This window comes from Bufo bufo, chromosome 3, assembly GCF_905171765.1.
Source record: "Bufo bufo chromosome 3, aBufBuf1.1, whole genome shotgun sequence".
Classification (NCBI taxonomy): Eukaryota; Metazoa; Chordata; class Amphibia; order Anura; family Bufonidae; genus Bufo; species Bufo bufo.
The window spans coordinates 106,575,949-106,592,247 of NC_053391.1; the positions used below are offsets into that span (position 1 = coordinate 106,575,949).

The following is a 16,299-nucleotide window of genomic DNA, read 5'->3' on the forward strand; positions in this document are numbered from 1 at the left end:
GCATCTGTGTTGGTCCCATGTTCATATGTGCCCGCATTGCTCGAAAAATTATGTTTTGATATACTGTATACAAATAAGCCTCTAGGAGCAACGGGGGCGTTGCCGTTACACCAAAGGCTCTGCTGTCTCTGCAATTGCTGCGCCCTCTGCACTTTGAGAAAGCTACACTGAGGCTGAGAGAGCAGAGCCTCTAGGAGTAATGACAACGCTCGTTGCATATATTAAAACAAAAAATATATATTAAAATTGCAGTATTCTCTAGATCTGCCTTTTTGATTGTTTACCTCCATTGTTTTTTTAATTAGGGGGGGTAGGGGGTTGTATATTCTAAAAAAAAATAAAAAATGTCTGTGCAATGGGGTTCTTGCATTGTGTTTTTCTACCTATGTATTTTCCCCATACTGCTCTACAGTGTAAGTAACATAATGGAGGAGCTTACAAATTTCCTATAAAAAAACAAACAAAAAACAAGGCATACAAAAAATTATATTTTCCCCATACTGCTTTGATGTCATACGTGTGCGGTCCGGATCTGTATGTCCACATGTTATTCTTGTCCCTATTGCACATGAGAATAGTCATTTCTAGTGATAGGAGTGAGAAAAATGTGGAATGCACATGGAAAGCACTTGGGGTTTGTGGACTGAAATACGGTTGTGTGTGAAAATCCATTCCTGCAATCCTGACAAATACTTTTTAGGATCCATTCACAGGTCCCCAAGTGTTTTGCGGTCCGCAAATTGCGGATCCGCGACACGGACACCGGCCCTCCCACAATGCCCTGCTGTAGACTGATAGCTGTAGGCTGTTCGGGCATGCTGGGAGTTGTAGTTTTACAACAGCTGGAGGGCCGCAGGTTGACCATGCCTGCTCCAGGTCATACCTGCTGGCACTAAAATCTCAGGGACTACATGAGGGGGAGGTGCTTGGCCAGGTGATGGTGCATCAAATGAAGCCGCCCCACCCTCCGGGCACTGAAAACATTATTGGCATAAATAGGAGTATTCAATACTTAATGTTACAGGAGCATATTTTCAGGCATGGTTATGTTTCGACACCTACCCTTCATGACAGTATGTTTACTTTGGAACCGATTTTGGAGGTGACTGACTCCATTTAACAGTGGAATTTATGGGGCTATACATGATTGTTTGCACAGTATATAACTTTTAGAACTATTGTATCTCCTAGGGGTGGGGGAGTGTAATGACTGTCGTCTTTTGACGGTGGGTGGTGCAAGTCCTCAGTCTGCAGTTACTTCTTTTGGCATTACAGTTGGGGGGGGAGGGGGGGTGTTAAAGGCTGCCTGAGCGCTTTAGTGACAAGAAGCAGCTGTTAGTAACTGGGTTCTTAGCGCAGACTCTACTGACAGCCGGCGGGTTCTGGGGAAGCACCAATCCCAACTGTTAACCCTTTGATCATGTAGTAATCTATGCTGTGGCATGATCAAAGGGAATTCTGCCCTGCGATTGAGTCCCCGGGTTTCAGTGACCCAATCTGAGAGTGGGGGAGCGATCAGCAGTCGGACCGGATGACATATGAAGGACCCCAGGGCTGTCTGTTCTGTAAGCCTGCTGTTAGGACACACATTATACTGTGTCAGCATCAGCATACAGGAGTCTGCTAATACCTTATAAGTCTGAAATAAAGTCATAAACAAGTAATCCCATAATAGGAGTAAAAAAATGTTATAAATGGTGTAATGACATTTTTTTTTTTTAAATCCGTTCATTTTAGTACAAAAAACATTAAATTGTACACACATTAAATATACATATTAAAATACACATGACGACCATAATGTTTAATGTGAAACTTGAAAAGCGTAAAAAATAGACGCCAAAAATATCTTTTTACTATATTTCTGCAGCAAAAAAAATATATATAAATTGTACAGCAGTTTATACATGGCCCTCAAATAATCCCAAAAGACAGCATTTCTCACATATAAACAAGGTCTCAGACATCCACACCAATGAAAAATGTAAAAAAATTATGGCTGCTGAAATGCAGGGGGGAAAAGAAAAATGAAAAACATTTTTCAAATAGTTCCCATAGTAACATAGTATATAAGGCCGAAAAAATACATCAGTCCATCCAGTTCGGCCTGTTTATCCTGCGAGTTGATCCAGAGGAAGGCAAAAAAAAAACCTGTGAGGTAGAAGCCAATTTTCCCCACTTAAGGGGGAAAAAATTCTTTCCTGACTCCAATCAGTCAATCAGAATAACTCCCTGGATCATCGACCCATCTCTAGTAGCTATAGCCTGTAATATTATTACAAGCATAAATTGTAAAGAAAGGTGCAACCTACAGAAAAAGGTACTGTGAAGAAACCTAGACATGCGTGAGCAAAGTTTTTTTTTTTTTTTTTTTTTTTTTTTTGTCTGTGTTTCCTCTTATATTAAAGGGTTTCTACCACCACATTTGGACCTAATTAGCTGTCAGACACTAGCGATCTGCTAGTGTCTGCTCTACCTAACCATGCTATTGTAATTCCTTTCTCTGCAGCGGTTACCCTAAAAAACTTAGTTTTATTGGTATGCAAATGAGCCTCTAGGTGCTATGGGGGCGTCTTTTCAGCACCTAGAGGCTCCGTCCACTCACCATTTCTGCCGCCCAGCGCGCTCCAGCCCGCCCCTCTGCTCTAGATTGACAGCCTACTCGCGCCTGCGCCGTGTGCTTCTGTATTCGGCGCAGGCGCAGTGACTGTTGGACTGCTCCCTGCGCCGTAATCTGCGCAGTGAAGATGCCGGCGCAGGGAGACAGTCACTGCGCCTGCGCCGAATACAGTAGCACACGGCGCAGGCGCGAGAATTCGGCCGAGATGGAGAGAAGTAGGCTGTCAATCTAGAGTAGAGGGGCGGGCTGGAGCGCGCTGGGCGGCAGACATGGTGAGTAGACGGAGCCTCTAGGTGCTGAAAAGACGCCCCCATAGCACCTAGAGACTCATTTGCATACCAATAAAACTAAGTTTTTTAGGGTAACCGCTGCAGAGAAAGGGATTATAATGGCATGGTTAGGTAGAGCAGACACTAGCAGATCGCTAGTGTCTGACAGCTAGAAAAAGTTAGTTATTGCACATTATATTACTAGAACTAGCCCAATACTGTTATCGTTTTGAATCTTCCGATTTCCCCTATTTTTACTAGTTAACAATACTTTTTCGTCTATAAATGGAGGAATAATTGCATATTTATTTCTCGCAGTTCCCTGCTTTTCTCGGTCCATTGTGAAGAAACCTCTTTATAGTCTGCAGAAACCATGAATAACCTTTCCTTCTATTTCCAGATTACTTATGCACCCCAGAAGAGAACATTTACAAGATAGACTTCACCAGATTTAAAATCCGTGATATGGAGTCTGGAACCGTCCTGTTTGAGATCACAAAGCCACCAGCATCCGGTGAGTGATAGAAATAGAAAATACGGGGTGGTTTTGCTCTGGTCGATAGAAAGACGTGAACCTGTGTGACGGCCATTTGAAAGACCCTTGGAAAATTACAAATTCATTTGCTATTGCATTGTGTGTGATACACCATTTATTTATACGGTAAAATGTACATAAAACTGTGAAAACAAAATAACTGAAAAGCTATTACAATGGCTCTTGTATATTGCCGGTACAGATGCAGCACTGCTTGCAGAGGATTAAATAAAAAATGTACCGTACTCTGAGCTCTCCCATATTGAAGACTAACAAGCGCTCAAATACACTTAACATTGAAATTTACTCCGCCACTGTTGTAGCAGTGGCCTAAAGCATTTGGCAGCAAAAGTTAATTGGTGTCGCTATGGAGGAGCTTCAAGGCATTGGTAAAAATTGAGTTGGCATGACACAAGCCCTTTTAGTGTTGTTTTTTTTTTTTTTTTTTTTTTTTTTTTTTTTCCCTGTGTCCTCCCCATATTTCATGCTGTACAGAACTCTCTCCATTTTTTTTTCCCAGGGATCTAGTGCAGTGTTCTTCCTGAGCTTCATGAAACTAAGGACAGAACAAGTTCAGTAGGAGGAGACAAAATGTGCACCAACTTTGTGATCTAGATAAGCTAGGTGACAAGTCCAACATCTATGAGACTACACAAAGTGTAACTTCACATAAGTGTAGCTTGCCGATAAGTCTCTATACACAGCTGGACTTTTTAAAGCATACCTGAGTTTTAAAAAAAAAAGTTTGTACAAAAAAGCACTTCCATTATGCAATTATAGCTTTGAAGGAATAGCTATGTTTGGGTTTTCCAATTTTTTTCCCCCAGCTGTATTATTTGTTTTAGCTGCACAGTTAGATGTATTTCACTCAGAAGCTGGGGGTGTCTAACTTCTGTTAGCACTGTAGTATGTCTGTGACTACCTTTCCCTTACTTCCCACTATGTTTGTGCTCACAGAACGGATAGAGAGGGATACACTTACTGACACACAGGAGGTCCCTGTGACTTCAGAAGCAGTGTAGAAGCAGTTGTTTAATCAGGCTCAGGATCTCGGCTAGCTCTGACACTTCCTGTCAGCCATCTTCTGTGTCTTTACCAGGGTCAGATCTGGTCTGACCAGAGGCAGTTGACTGCAACTTAGGTGAAAGTGACCTTATTGGCCATGACTTTTTACAGCTTTTTTTTTTTTTCAGGTGGATGGAGGCACATTTTTTAAATGAAGTGATTTAGAAATTTGATAGTTACACCATTCTCTATTAAATGAAATTGTGTGAAAGTACAGTGACTCTTTAACGAGAGCCAGCACCTTGTCTAAGCTTCGTATAAATACAAATTTCTTGGTTTCCAAGTTTTTCTTTATATACTAGGCTTACTGAACAAGCAAGTGATTTTGTTGTACAGCATATCGGCATATTAAAACTTTGGCCATATCTCAATTGTACCTTTGTATTGGTCCTGGATATTAGTGCCCTGCAATGGGCAAGGGGCAGAAGACTAAGACTGTGGTCATTTGGTTTCCACGGGTAGCCAAACAATGCAGACAAGAGTCAAAAGGGCAAACGCTTTTATGCGTGCGCGTTATTTATACATTTTTTAGTAGGAAACTTTATAGGGGATGTCAAGTGGGATAAAGAAAAGGAGCAGAATGGGTTAAAAAAATAAGATTCATTACTCATCTCACAGTGCCCTCCCCCCTTTTTCTGCTATTTTTAACGCTCCCCCAATCCCTACTGGTTCAGTCGAGACACACAGGACATGCCCTGTCAGTCAGCCACTAGCTGCAGCAGTGACCCACCTTAGTCTGATTGGCTGAATGGGCATTTCCTGTGTGGAGACAGGACCAGGAAGTGCAGATCAGTAGTGCTGGAATGGCAGTGGATTGATGAAGTTAGCAATGCTGCATTTATTTTATTTTTTTAACCGATTCTGCTCCATTTCTATAAAGAAAAAAGTTTTATCCCGCCCCAACAAACCCTTTAATGTTTATTTCTACATTCTGGTATTTTCATTTTAGAAATAGTTTCATGTAGATGTAAATGTTACTTTATATGTTGTAGAGCGGGAACATGGCGATAAAAAGGATGTGGATCCAAACGCAGGTAGATTTGTAAGATACCAGTTCACCCCTGCTTTCCTGCGACTGCGTCAAGTTGGAGCCACGTAAGTAAATTAGCATACCAACTTGTATACCAAAATTAGTTAAAGACCAAAACAAATGTAATTCAAGACTAACCCTTATGATTAGATAGGATTCAAAAGATTTAATTAGCATCTGTCAGCAGACTTGTACCTATGAAACCTGCTGACCTGTTATATGTGCACTTAGCAGCTGAAGGCATCTGTGTTGGTCCCATGTTCATATGTGCCCGCATTGCTGAGAAATATGATATTCGGATATGTGGAAATGAGCCTCTAGGAGCAACGGGGGCGTTGTCGTTACACCTAGAGGCTCTGCTCTCTCTGTAACTGCCACACCCTCTGCACTTTGATTTACTTTAGGAGAAGTCAGGGCAGAGCGTCTAGGTGTAACAGCAACGCCCCTGTTGCTCCTAGAGGCGCATTTCATATATTGAAACGTAATTTTTCTTGGCTGCCAAGCGCACATGCAACAGGTCAGCCATTTTCATTGGTACAAATCTGCTGACAGATGCCCTTTAACTGATTCCTGACGCTGGGTTCTGACTCCATGGTCCCCCTTCCCTGGGCATTGCAGGTCTTGGGTCTACCTATGTTAACATCTGATTTGATGTGGGTCACAAGGACACTGCAGCGATTGACTGGCAGCAGAGGTGACATGTCACCCATGCTTCATGTCACTGGGTCACGTGATGCATGGGTGACATGTCACTGCCACGGCCAGTTACTGTCTGCAACATCCACATGACCCCTGTCAATCTGGATGTTGACACGGGTCACCTGTGACACCTGAGGGAGAGCAATGGAGCCCGAATCTGTCGGTGAGGATTAAGCTTGTATGATTCCCACCACGGGAAAAAAATTAAAAAGAACATAGAATGAGAAGGTGTGTCCAAACACAAAGCAATTCCACTGTGGAAAATCCACAGCACATGTGGCTGTCCTCTAAGGCTGCAAGAGTTTGTCTAGATTTTATCTTTTTGTGGCTGAGTTTTATTCTCATATTCTAGAATAATTCCGGTCAGTGATCATTTAAAGGGGTGATTCGACCCCTGAATTACCCACTCCATATGCCCGGGCCCCGATGCTAGGGAGGCTTGTCCCCATCACCACCTGCCGTTGGCTGTCTCTCTCCCCCGACATCGGATATTTTCACCGCGCACGGGGAGAAGCAGCAGCGGCGGCTGTGAGGGGACCAGGAGCGGCACTGGGGTGCCGGGGAGCAAGGTAAATATATTGTGTGTGAGGGGCCCGGGCATATGGGGTGGGCAATTTAGGGGTCGGATAACCTCTTTAAATGATCACTGACAGGAATTATTCTACAATATGAGAATAAAACTCAGTCACATAAAGGTAAAATCTACAGCTCTATAAAAGATATACGCTTGTAATAACTAAAAACTATGCTAAAAAAAAACAATAAAATAATGCAAAATATGTTCAGTTTCACTTGACCTAATATACTCAGTGGTGAGCTCTAAGGTAGTTTTATGCATTAGTTGTTCCACAGATATCCTCCTGAAAGGTTGTACCTGAGATTTTTATGGGTGAAGAAACTAAAAATTCCGCATTAAGGTGCTAGAATCTGGTATAAACAGACGTTTCTTTCCAAGTCAGTGAGAAAATGCTAAAACACTTTGACATTTGGTTTGTGGTCAGGTTAGTTGTCAGACCGAACCTTTCCATAAATGGCTATAGTAGCTTCCAGATCTGAGCTATACAAAGTATTGCACACCAAGAAAACGGTCTGCCTTTCCAAGTAAATAAGACTTTTTTGGGGTTGCTAGGCACTTTATGTGGTGCGCTGACTGTTCCAAAGTTAAATTCTGAGTTCACTAGTTCAAATTTGTTCTAAAAGAGGTGACCCAGCTTCAACAAATGAGGCCTAGGCATTGTAATGAAAAATGATGCAGTATTCTGATTGCTCAATTTTTTTTGTTCTCATTAATTCAATTGTTCCCCCCCAGGGTTGAATTTACAGTCGGCGATAAGCCCATAAATAACTTCCGAATGATCGAGAGGCATTATTTTCGTGACCAACTTTTGAAAAGTTTCGACTTTGAATTTGGTTTTGCATTCCAAGCAGTAAAACACATGTGAACATATCTATGAGTTTCCACAACTTTCAGAAGAACTTAGTGAGTATTGCTTTATTACTTTACTTTTTTAGGCTATTTCACATTAGTAGCGTTTTTTGCGGATCCGTCATTGGATCTGCAAAAACTGTTTCCGTTACAAAAATACAAACGCCTGCACCCGTCATGAACGGATCCGGTTGTATTATGTCTTCTATAGCATGACTGATCCGTCTTGAACACCATTGAAAGTCAATGGGAGACGGATCTGTTTTCTATTGTGTCAGAGAAAACAGATCCGTCCCCATTGACTTACATTGTGTGTCAGGATCCGTCTTGCTCCGCCACCACATGGCGGACAGAACAACCCTGCAGGCAGCGTTATGGTGTCCGCCTCCAGAGCGGTTGGTGACTGAACGGAGGCAGACTTATGCCTTTCTGAGCGGATCCTTTTCCATTCAGAATGCATTAGGGCCCAAACTGATCAGTTTTGGACCGCATGTGAGAGCCCTGAACGGATCTCACAAACGGAAAGCCAAAACGCGAGTGTTAAAGAAACCTAATTTAGGTTGATCTTTAAAGCGATTAGAGCTAATAGTGGATTTCAGAATGTCAGATCTTTTTGTTATCCGGTAGAGGTGTCTGGCAGTGGCCAAAAGGGCTCTTTACGCGGGCGATTCTCGGTCAGATGATCGCTAACAAGTGTTTATAGGACTGCTCATAGCGATTTTCTGGTAGTGTAAGAGTGCCGCTGATTACCCCAAAGAACGAGCGAAATACTTGTTCATTGGGTAATCGCGTCATTCATGCAGTCAGAAAAATAGTCGGTTTGCCGGCAGCAAATTGTGCTGTTTAAACAGCCCCTGCTGCGGGAAAACAACAAGTCAGTATGGGGATGAGCGATGGCATTAGTCTGTGGAGAGATCGCTGCATGTTAGTGCAGTGGTCTCCTTTACTGACAAGCAGGATTCATCAGGATGTCTTCCGTTCGGCAGTTGCAATTTTGTGTCTGGTCATAAAAACGGATCTGCACTGAAAACAGTGTAAGTCAATGGTGACGGATCAGTTTTTTTTTTAGAGCTTAAAAAACGGATCTGTCACCCATTTATTTTCAATGTATTTAGTGACGGTCCGTTTTTTTCTTTTGCTTTCACAACAACCGCATCCTAATAGAATAGATACGATGCACCCTGATGTGCACAATCAAAACTGATCCGTTTAATTCCAGTATTGAGATCCTCTGCCGGATCTTAATACCGGAATTAACGACACAAGTGTGACAGTAGCCCTAAGCTGTTATAGGTCCTTTTTAAGTACGGTATATTATAATGTGTAATCCCATGTTTTCTTGCGTCAACCCATTTGCCAGTTTCCAATCCTAGACACAGCATGGTGTTCAGAGAACATAAGCGCAGATACAACAGATGTCAGTAGAAATAAGAATCGGAGAAGTTGGACTTCAACATGTCGATGATTTTATTTTCATAGGGGTCAATCTGCTACCAGAGGTGTCGGTAGTTGCTTATTCCCCCTAAACCCATGTATAGGGGAGTCTAAAGGAATAGCTGTTGAATGAAGGAATGTTTTACCTGCGGCTAGTAACTGTGTATGGCCACCTTATGGTTTCTGTATGGTACTTGTACCGTTCAGTAATTAGAAGCCATAGCTCTGTAGGAGCCATTACCATATTAGAAACCTAGAAGATTGACGCCGATAAAGACCACATGCTTAGTCTAGTCTGGAGGTTTGGTGAAACGCAACAGCCACCTTTTCATTAAAATACCCTTTTGACCTTGTTTTCTGATCTCCCTCCACCTAAATTCGGATTATGCCCCCCTTCTTGTGTTTAGCATTGTATTAGTATATTAGTTTGTGTCTTATTGTTGTTGTTTTACAGTGGAAAAAAACCTTCATTGGAAACCTGTGGATCTCCAACTCCAATTAGGAGGATCCCTCTACCTTAACTTTGGCAACTACACATGTCTTCATTTATACTGGATGTATTGTTGAATACTGCTTTATATGCATTCAATCTTTTTTGTGGTCTACAGTTGGGGATTTATATTTTACGTGGCGAGAGAGATGCTGAGCTCCTTTGTCTTACACTTTTTCCTTTATCTGTTATATTTTGCAGTTCGTGAAATGATCATCCATCCCTATGAGACACAATCAGACGTTTCTACTTTGTGGACAACAATCTAGTGATGCACAACAAGGCAGATTATTCATATAGTGGGGGCCCTTGATCCTGTCGTAAGAGCTCCAAAAATCGAAGCATTGAAAACAGTCCCCTTCCCCTTTAGCAGTTATGTAAGGGATCGTACACAATTTCATGTAGGAAACCAATCCAAGCAACAAGATTGTCTGCCAGTAGAAGTTATACAACTGAGCCTATATCTGCCTTTCACTCCCAGCCTTCTAGCACATTTAAATAGTGCAAGAACTATTCGTAAATTCCACCTTTTTGGTATGGACGCCTTCATAATGATTTGAATGCTGTCAACAAGAATGTGATGATTGGCTTTTCACCAGACGGACCCAGTGACGAGAGTAGTCTAATAAGCATCCGTGTCATGTTCAGCGTAATGGGTGTTCTCCTGGAACAAAGGACTATTATTAAACCATCATTCCAAGTTTGTCGCAGGACTGATCGTTGTCATCTCACTTGGGGCCATGTAGTCTTGGGACGACCGTTCCCATAGGACACAGAGTTTTTCCTCAATGTATTTGTTTTAAAAAAAGAAAATGAAAACACGAGTAATGATGTTGATGTGTCAGCTTGGACCAGACTGTTGTTAAGGAAATCCAAGCCAAAGATTGAATCTGTTCTTCCTCGTAGGCTTGCACTTGTTAGTGTTCCTTCAACGTAAATGTACAATTAAATAGGGCAGGTTTTCCACTTGCTTTTTTTCTAAAATCACAGCCAGGCGTGACACAGATTTTCCTGGTTTTAGGCAGCAAAACGTTAACGCAAGTAAACCAGAAATATCTGCAATGGTACAAAGTGAAGAAGACATAAAACCTATTATACCAGTTAGCACAGTAGGCAGAATATATTTTTTGAAACGAAGAAAAATAATTGCTAGTGGGTTGAATGATGGTGCAAATATGATACACTTGTTGGTTCGGTCTTGATCACTAGAAACGATAGTGTACATGTTGCCTGTATTAAGTCCCATTACGTATACTACGTTCTTCAGGAATTGGTGACATCAGCACGAATGGAGGCCTAAAGTGCTGCATTCCTCAGTGATGTCACCGACGCCTAACAAATGAATGGACACTCATGAATACAATTTCAGCCAGAGGACACATGCGGCGAATTCTTTTATTTTATTTTTTTTTAACTTGTTTGAGAAGGTAATCTACATACATTGTATGTGTAATGATGATGCCTGTATATACAATGTACATAACACAGTATATTGAAATTGTATGAGATTTCCAGTATAATACTGAACCCTGAAGTTCGTTGACCTGTCTAATACTTGACTGTCTATATTGTATATGTGTTGCACCAGTTAATTCGGTCCAGATTTGGTGGGGCCTCTGGATGCCTGCATTACGGAAGTAACCTCGGTTTCTCTGCAGAATGTTCTGTATCACTGTGTGGTACAAAGTGTCGCTGAATAAAGGGCGGACAATGTGACACAAATCAATGTGACTAATTAGTATAATTAGACTTTTACATAATGTTACTTGTTTCTCAGGAGTGATTCCATCTGACAATGTTCTTTGACCATGTGATTTTATTAGAAAATTTGAGAAAACATTCCAAATATGTCGCTCATATTGTTCATTATTTATTTTTTTTATTTTTATTTTTTTTAACTAAGCAGCCTTTTTTACTCAATTTTTTTTTTTTTTAATATTCTGTCAGAATCTCAGTTCCAAGTGGGCTTGGAACCCTGACTGCTGTTACTGAACACAATACTTACTAGCATATGTAATGACCAGTTTGTAGACTAAGTTGTCTATTGCAAGTATGTTTATTAACTGTTGTCTTCTCATTAGTTTTTCTAATAAAATCATTCGGGTGGTTTATTTCCAAAATAACTCTAGCTCTGTTCTCCATCTTGTCTTAGGTTCTTTTTCAGGAGAAATGCGATGCTTAAGTCTTGTACTACTGTCCAAATATTATCACACTGATGTTCCTCGCTTGCTGTATTGTATGTACACCAACATACATGCTGTTTCACTCGTTACAATATTTTCTTCTTTCCTACTTGTTGCATAATGTAAGGCTTAACAAGTGGTTGGGATAGTATTTTCTCTAATCTCTAATTCTCTTACTCTTCAGTCACTAGGCTAAATAAATTGTGTGATTTGTCATAAAAACTGTACTTCATCAAAGATTCTGCGTCTAAGTATATATGTGCAAAAATGTGGGTAATGAGGCAATGAGACCTCTTGCTCCTTCTGTATTCGCTTGAGAAATGTAGGAAAGACTAGGTGTCGGGAATATGCTGCTTTGCAAGCTGTTGAGGCAACTTTGGTAGTTATGCAGTGTGTCCCTAGAAACCGTGCTGTCGGATCATCTTTGTCATCAGCTGGGACAAGGGCTTAGACTGCCTGGTGTCCATTGCAGACCCATTGAAAGGTCTGTGGTCTAGCAAGCCACCTCCTAACCAGACAGAAAGTATTCTGAATTCTCCCTTTTTCTTAACCTATTGTTAATGTGTAGTAGTAGTGGAACTGGGAGGAAGCAAATTGAGAGACAAACTGATTATTTCTAAAACAGATTGAAGTTTGTTTGGGTTTACTTTTGGATTTTGGGGCAGTTTGTCTGATATTGTTGACTTATCATGAATTTCCCTAAAAAGGTGAAAACATGGAGTGCCAGGGTTGAGTTCTCTTCCAAGATATCATTGCATTGTGTCAAGCTAACATTGGTACAGGTCGGTATGCCTCATTTGCTACTAGTATGAAGACGGAACCGAACTTGACAAAAAATTGTCAATCTCAAAACCTTTGGCCACAACTGTAAATAGGGATATTGGTTTGGAAGCTGTGTAGAACATAGAAACATGTTTCTATGTTCTACACAGCTTTCAAACCAATATCCCTATTTACAGTTGTGGCCAAAGGTTTTGAGATTGACAATTTTTTGTTTTCATAAGGTCTGCTGCCTCTGTTTTTTTTTCTTTGTCAGATGTTTTTATGCTGAAGTATCGTTTTTTTTATTTTTATACTGAAGTATAATTCATAGCATTTCATAATTATTTTTTCACTTTTATTGTCAAATACATCGAGTTTATGCAAATTCTCAATATTTACAGTGTTGTCCTCTCTTTTTCAAGACTTCTGCAGTTTGCCCTGGCATGCTAGATATCCGCTTTTGGGCCTAATGCTGACTGATGGCAAACCATTCTTTCCTAATCAGTGCTTGGAATTTATCACAATTTCTGTGTTTTTGTTTGACTTCCCACTTTTTGAGGATGACCAACAGCTTTTCAATGGATTAAAATCTGGGGACCTAAAATTTTAATGTTTTATTCACTGAGCTGCTTAGTTATCACTCTTGCCTTGTGACGTGGTGCTCCATCATCTTGGACGAAGCACTATTCATCACCCAATTACTCCTGGATCGGTGGGTGAATTTGCTCTTGGAGGTTTTCATAGCATGCTTAATTCATGGCACTGTTCTTAGGTAAATTTGTGAGCAACGTGTTCCAATGATCCAAGATCAATTTGTAAACATTGCTTTTTCCAGGATGATGGAGCATCTTGTCACAAGTCAAAAGTGTTAACTAAGTGGCTCAGTGAACAAAACGTTAACACTTTTGATCCATGGACAGGAAACTGCCCAGACATCAATCCCATTGAGAACCTGTGGTCAATCCTCAAAAAGGAGTTGGACAAGCAAAACACACATTGTGATAAAACTCAAAGCATTGATTAGGCAAGAATGGTTTTTAATCAGTCAGGATTAACCCCATAAGCTGATATCCACCATCACAGGGCGAATTGCAGAACTCTTAGGATGGTTCAACACTGTAAATCATAGGTCCCCAACTTTTTGTTGTGAGCCAAATTCAACTTTCAGTGATGATCAGGAGCAATGCGCAATTCAAAAATAGAGGATAGTTTTGAATGTGGTGAACCAAAAAAAATGAAATTGCCAACATTTGCTGATAATATTTCAGTCTAAAATTGAACACTAGTAGGGTACAATCCAAATTGGCACTGTTTGGTGGTCAATCTAGGATAGGTATGCAACATTGTTAATTGCCAGTACATATGATCTTGGCTCAGGACTCCCATAGCGAGCCACACAATAGGGGATCGCGAGCCACATGTGGCTCAAAAAATGTTAACAAAAACTTCTGAAATGCTTATAATTTTACTTCAGTATATCATAGAAACATCTGACAAAAAGACTGAAGCAGAAAACTTTGTGAAAACCAAATTTAGTGTCAGCCAAAAAATGGCCGCCACTCCTACCTGCAGGCCGTGGCACACTTTTGAGCAGTCAATAATTATTATATTATTTTCTATGAAAAAAATTATATACAGAAGATGATTTTTAAACATCAGTTAGTGGGTTTACCTTCTAATTTTTTATAAGTGGCTATGATTTTTTTCAGTACATTAGTTCCAATGGCTGGCTTGAGGAGGTGGAAGAGGTTCTGCGGCTAAGTTTATCTTTACAAACCTGTGGTTAATGAGGAAATGAGACCTCTTGCCTCCTTGTGTCTCAGTTCAGTGACATTTTAACCTGGAGCCTGACCTGAGTAATGTAGGAAAGACTACTTAGCAATAAGCGACGTGGCAAGCGGTTGACGCAATTGTGGTAGTTAGGCAGTATTTCCCTAGCAGGCAGACTGTCAAATATGGATAAGCTGGATGATAATTTTATTTTATTTTTCAAAAATTGATTTAGATGGAGGGCATTTTTAAGCAACTGCGGTATCTCATAAGACCGTTATCGTTATTCAGCCTGTTAACTAAGATAGACCTCATGATTTGTGCTTGACATGTAGGGCATGACAAGGACATTTTTAAAGGAGCAGTAAACCTAAAGTGCCCAACTTGTACAACTTGAGTTGCTAGTACCCTTTACATCTATATAGAGTGAGATAAAATGGTGATAATGGAGGCGGACATTTCTGTGGACTTCCTCATGCAGTCAGCATCTCCACTGCCTATGTACAGTGCATTAAACCTCCACAGAGGACGGCTGTGCAGTAGACAGGTAAGCTGCTATGCAGATACAAGTCGGTGCAAATACTAATCTGGGATTTTTATTTGTACAGGGAATCAGAAGTTTTAGCTCAAGCGTTGTATACATGCTTTATTTGAGGAATGACAATTGGATTTTCTATTTGGTCATAATCTGTACAATGTAAAGAAATGCAGTATATCTTCTGTACCCTGCATCTATAAGTAATACACTGCAATGTTACAGTGATTTAGCTGTGCATTCATCCTAAGCAATGTTATCAATGTTGATAAATTACAATGTTTTATTTCATATGTTTAAATGTTTTTTGGTAACCTTCACTTATACTCACTTGACTTGTGATCTCCTGAAGGTAGCCTGCTGGGCAGTACAATGGCTGAGGCTTCATATGCCAATAGGACCTCAATAAATGCAGTGCCCCAGATCAGACAAGACAAAGTAGAAAGAAACTTTTAATGGGCGTTTGTTAGTAGTTTTGACCCCTCTAAACTGCTGATAGCACTGTATAGGTGACGGAGAGCATTGCGGGTATGCCTAGAGAGATGGCCATTCAGGTTGTATGACCGGTAAATCAAAGTTTTCATCCCCTGGTGCCATGAGTGCAAGTTTTCCAGAAACAGGCCCCTTCATGTTCCTGCTCTGAGTGACAGCTCTAGTATCCAATCATGAAACCCTTAGAACTGTCACTCAATGGAGAGGCGGTTGTAGTAAAAAAAAAAAAAAAGCACAAGCAGGTGGCACTGCCGAGTGTCTAAACTAAATGCACTGGGTCCCTAAACACCTGTCCCTTTCACACACAAAAGTGGTTCACAGCCCCAAAATTTGATGCCATAACAATGCAAGGCGGCACTCGCCAGTGTTGGTAAAAAAAATCCTTTATTCGGCCAATAAAATATTCGGGCAGTAGCATAGGGTGACCGTATACACAAAGGATTCGCGGCGACTGCCGCTTCGCGCTAGTTTGCGCTTCGTCTGGCCGTCGCCGCAAATCCTCTCTGTGTATACGGTCACCGTATGCTCCTGCCCGAATATTTTATTGGACGAATAAAGGATTTTTTTTACCAACACTGAGTGCCGCCTTTTCTATTTTCCGCTTTGCACTCAACGGAGAGGGGTTGGGAAGCACTCGGTGTAGAGGGCACATGAAGGTAACCCCCTCCTGGGTAATCAAAGATGTGGGAATTGACATCTTGGTCGTGCAACCTGGATGGCCATTGGTAAGTTTACTAATTTTGAGTGGTCAAAGCTAAAATGGGGGTTTCTAGGGCTAATGTATTGATGACCTATCCTTAGAATAGGTTGTCACTCAGTATTAGATTAGTGGGGTTAGTATCCCGGCACCCCTGCTGATCACCTGTTGGCAGCGGTGTTGCCGTAACTTGGCCCTGCCATTACACAGTGGACTGAGCTATGTAGTTCCAGTGCCTTGTTCTGGCACCAGAGCTTATTAAAACAGCTGATTGAACCCCTGCCACTCTAAT

At 41.1% G+C, this 16,299-nt stretch overlaps 1 protein-coding gene across 1 annotated transcript in view; it reads left to right on the forward strand.

The window, feature by feature from the left end:
• UNC119 (unc-119 lipid binding chaperone) overlaps nucleotides 1-15,665 on the forward strand; it is a 68,987-nt gene extending 53,322 nt beyond the window's left edge. The window contains 6 exon segments of the mRNA XM_040423455.1: nucleotides 3,290-3,403; nucleotides 5,482-5,584; nucleotides 7,528-7,647; nucleotides 7,649-7,698; nucleotides 9,770-9,808; nucleotides 9,811-15,665. Of these exon segments, the coding sequence (XP_040279389.1) occupies nucleotides 3,290-3,403; nucleotides 5,482-5,584; nucleotides 7,528-7,647; nucleotides 7,649-7,698; nucleotides 9,770-9,808; nucleotides 9,811-9,881 (497 nt within the window). The 3' untranslated portion in view covers nucleotides 9,882-15,665.
• Nucleotides 15,666-16,299: the final 634 nt, after the last annotated feature.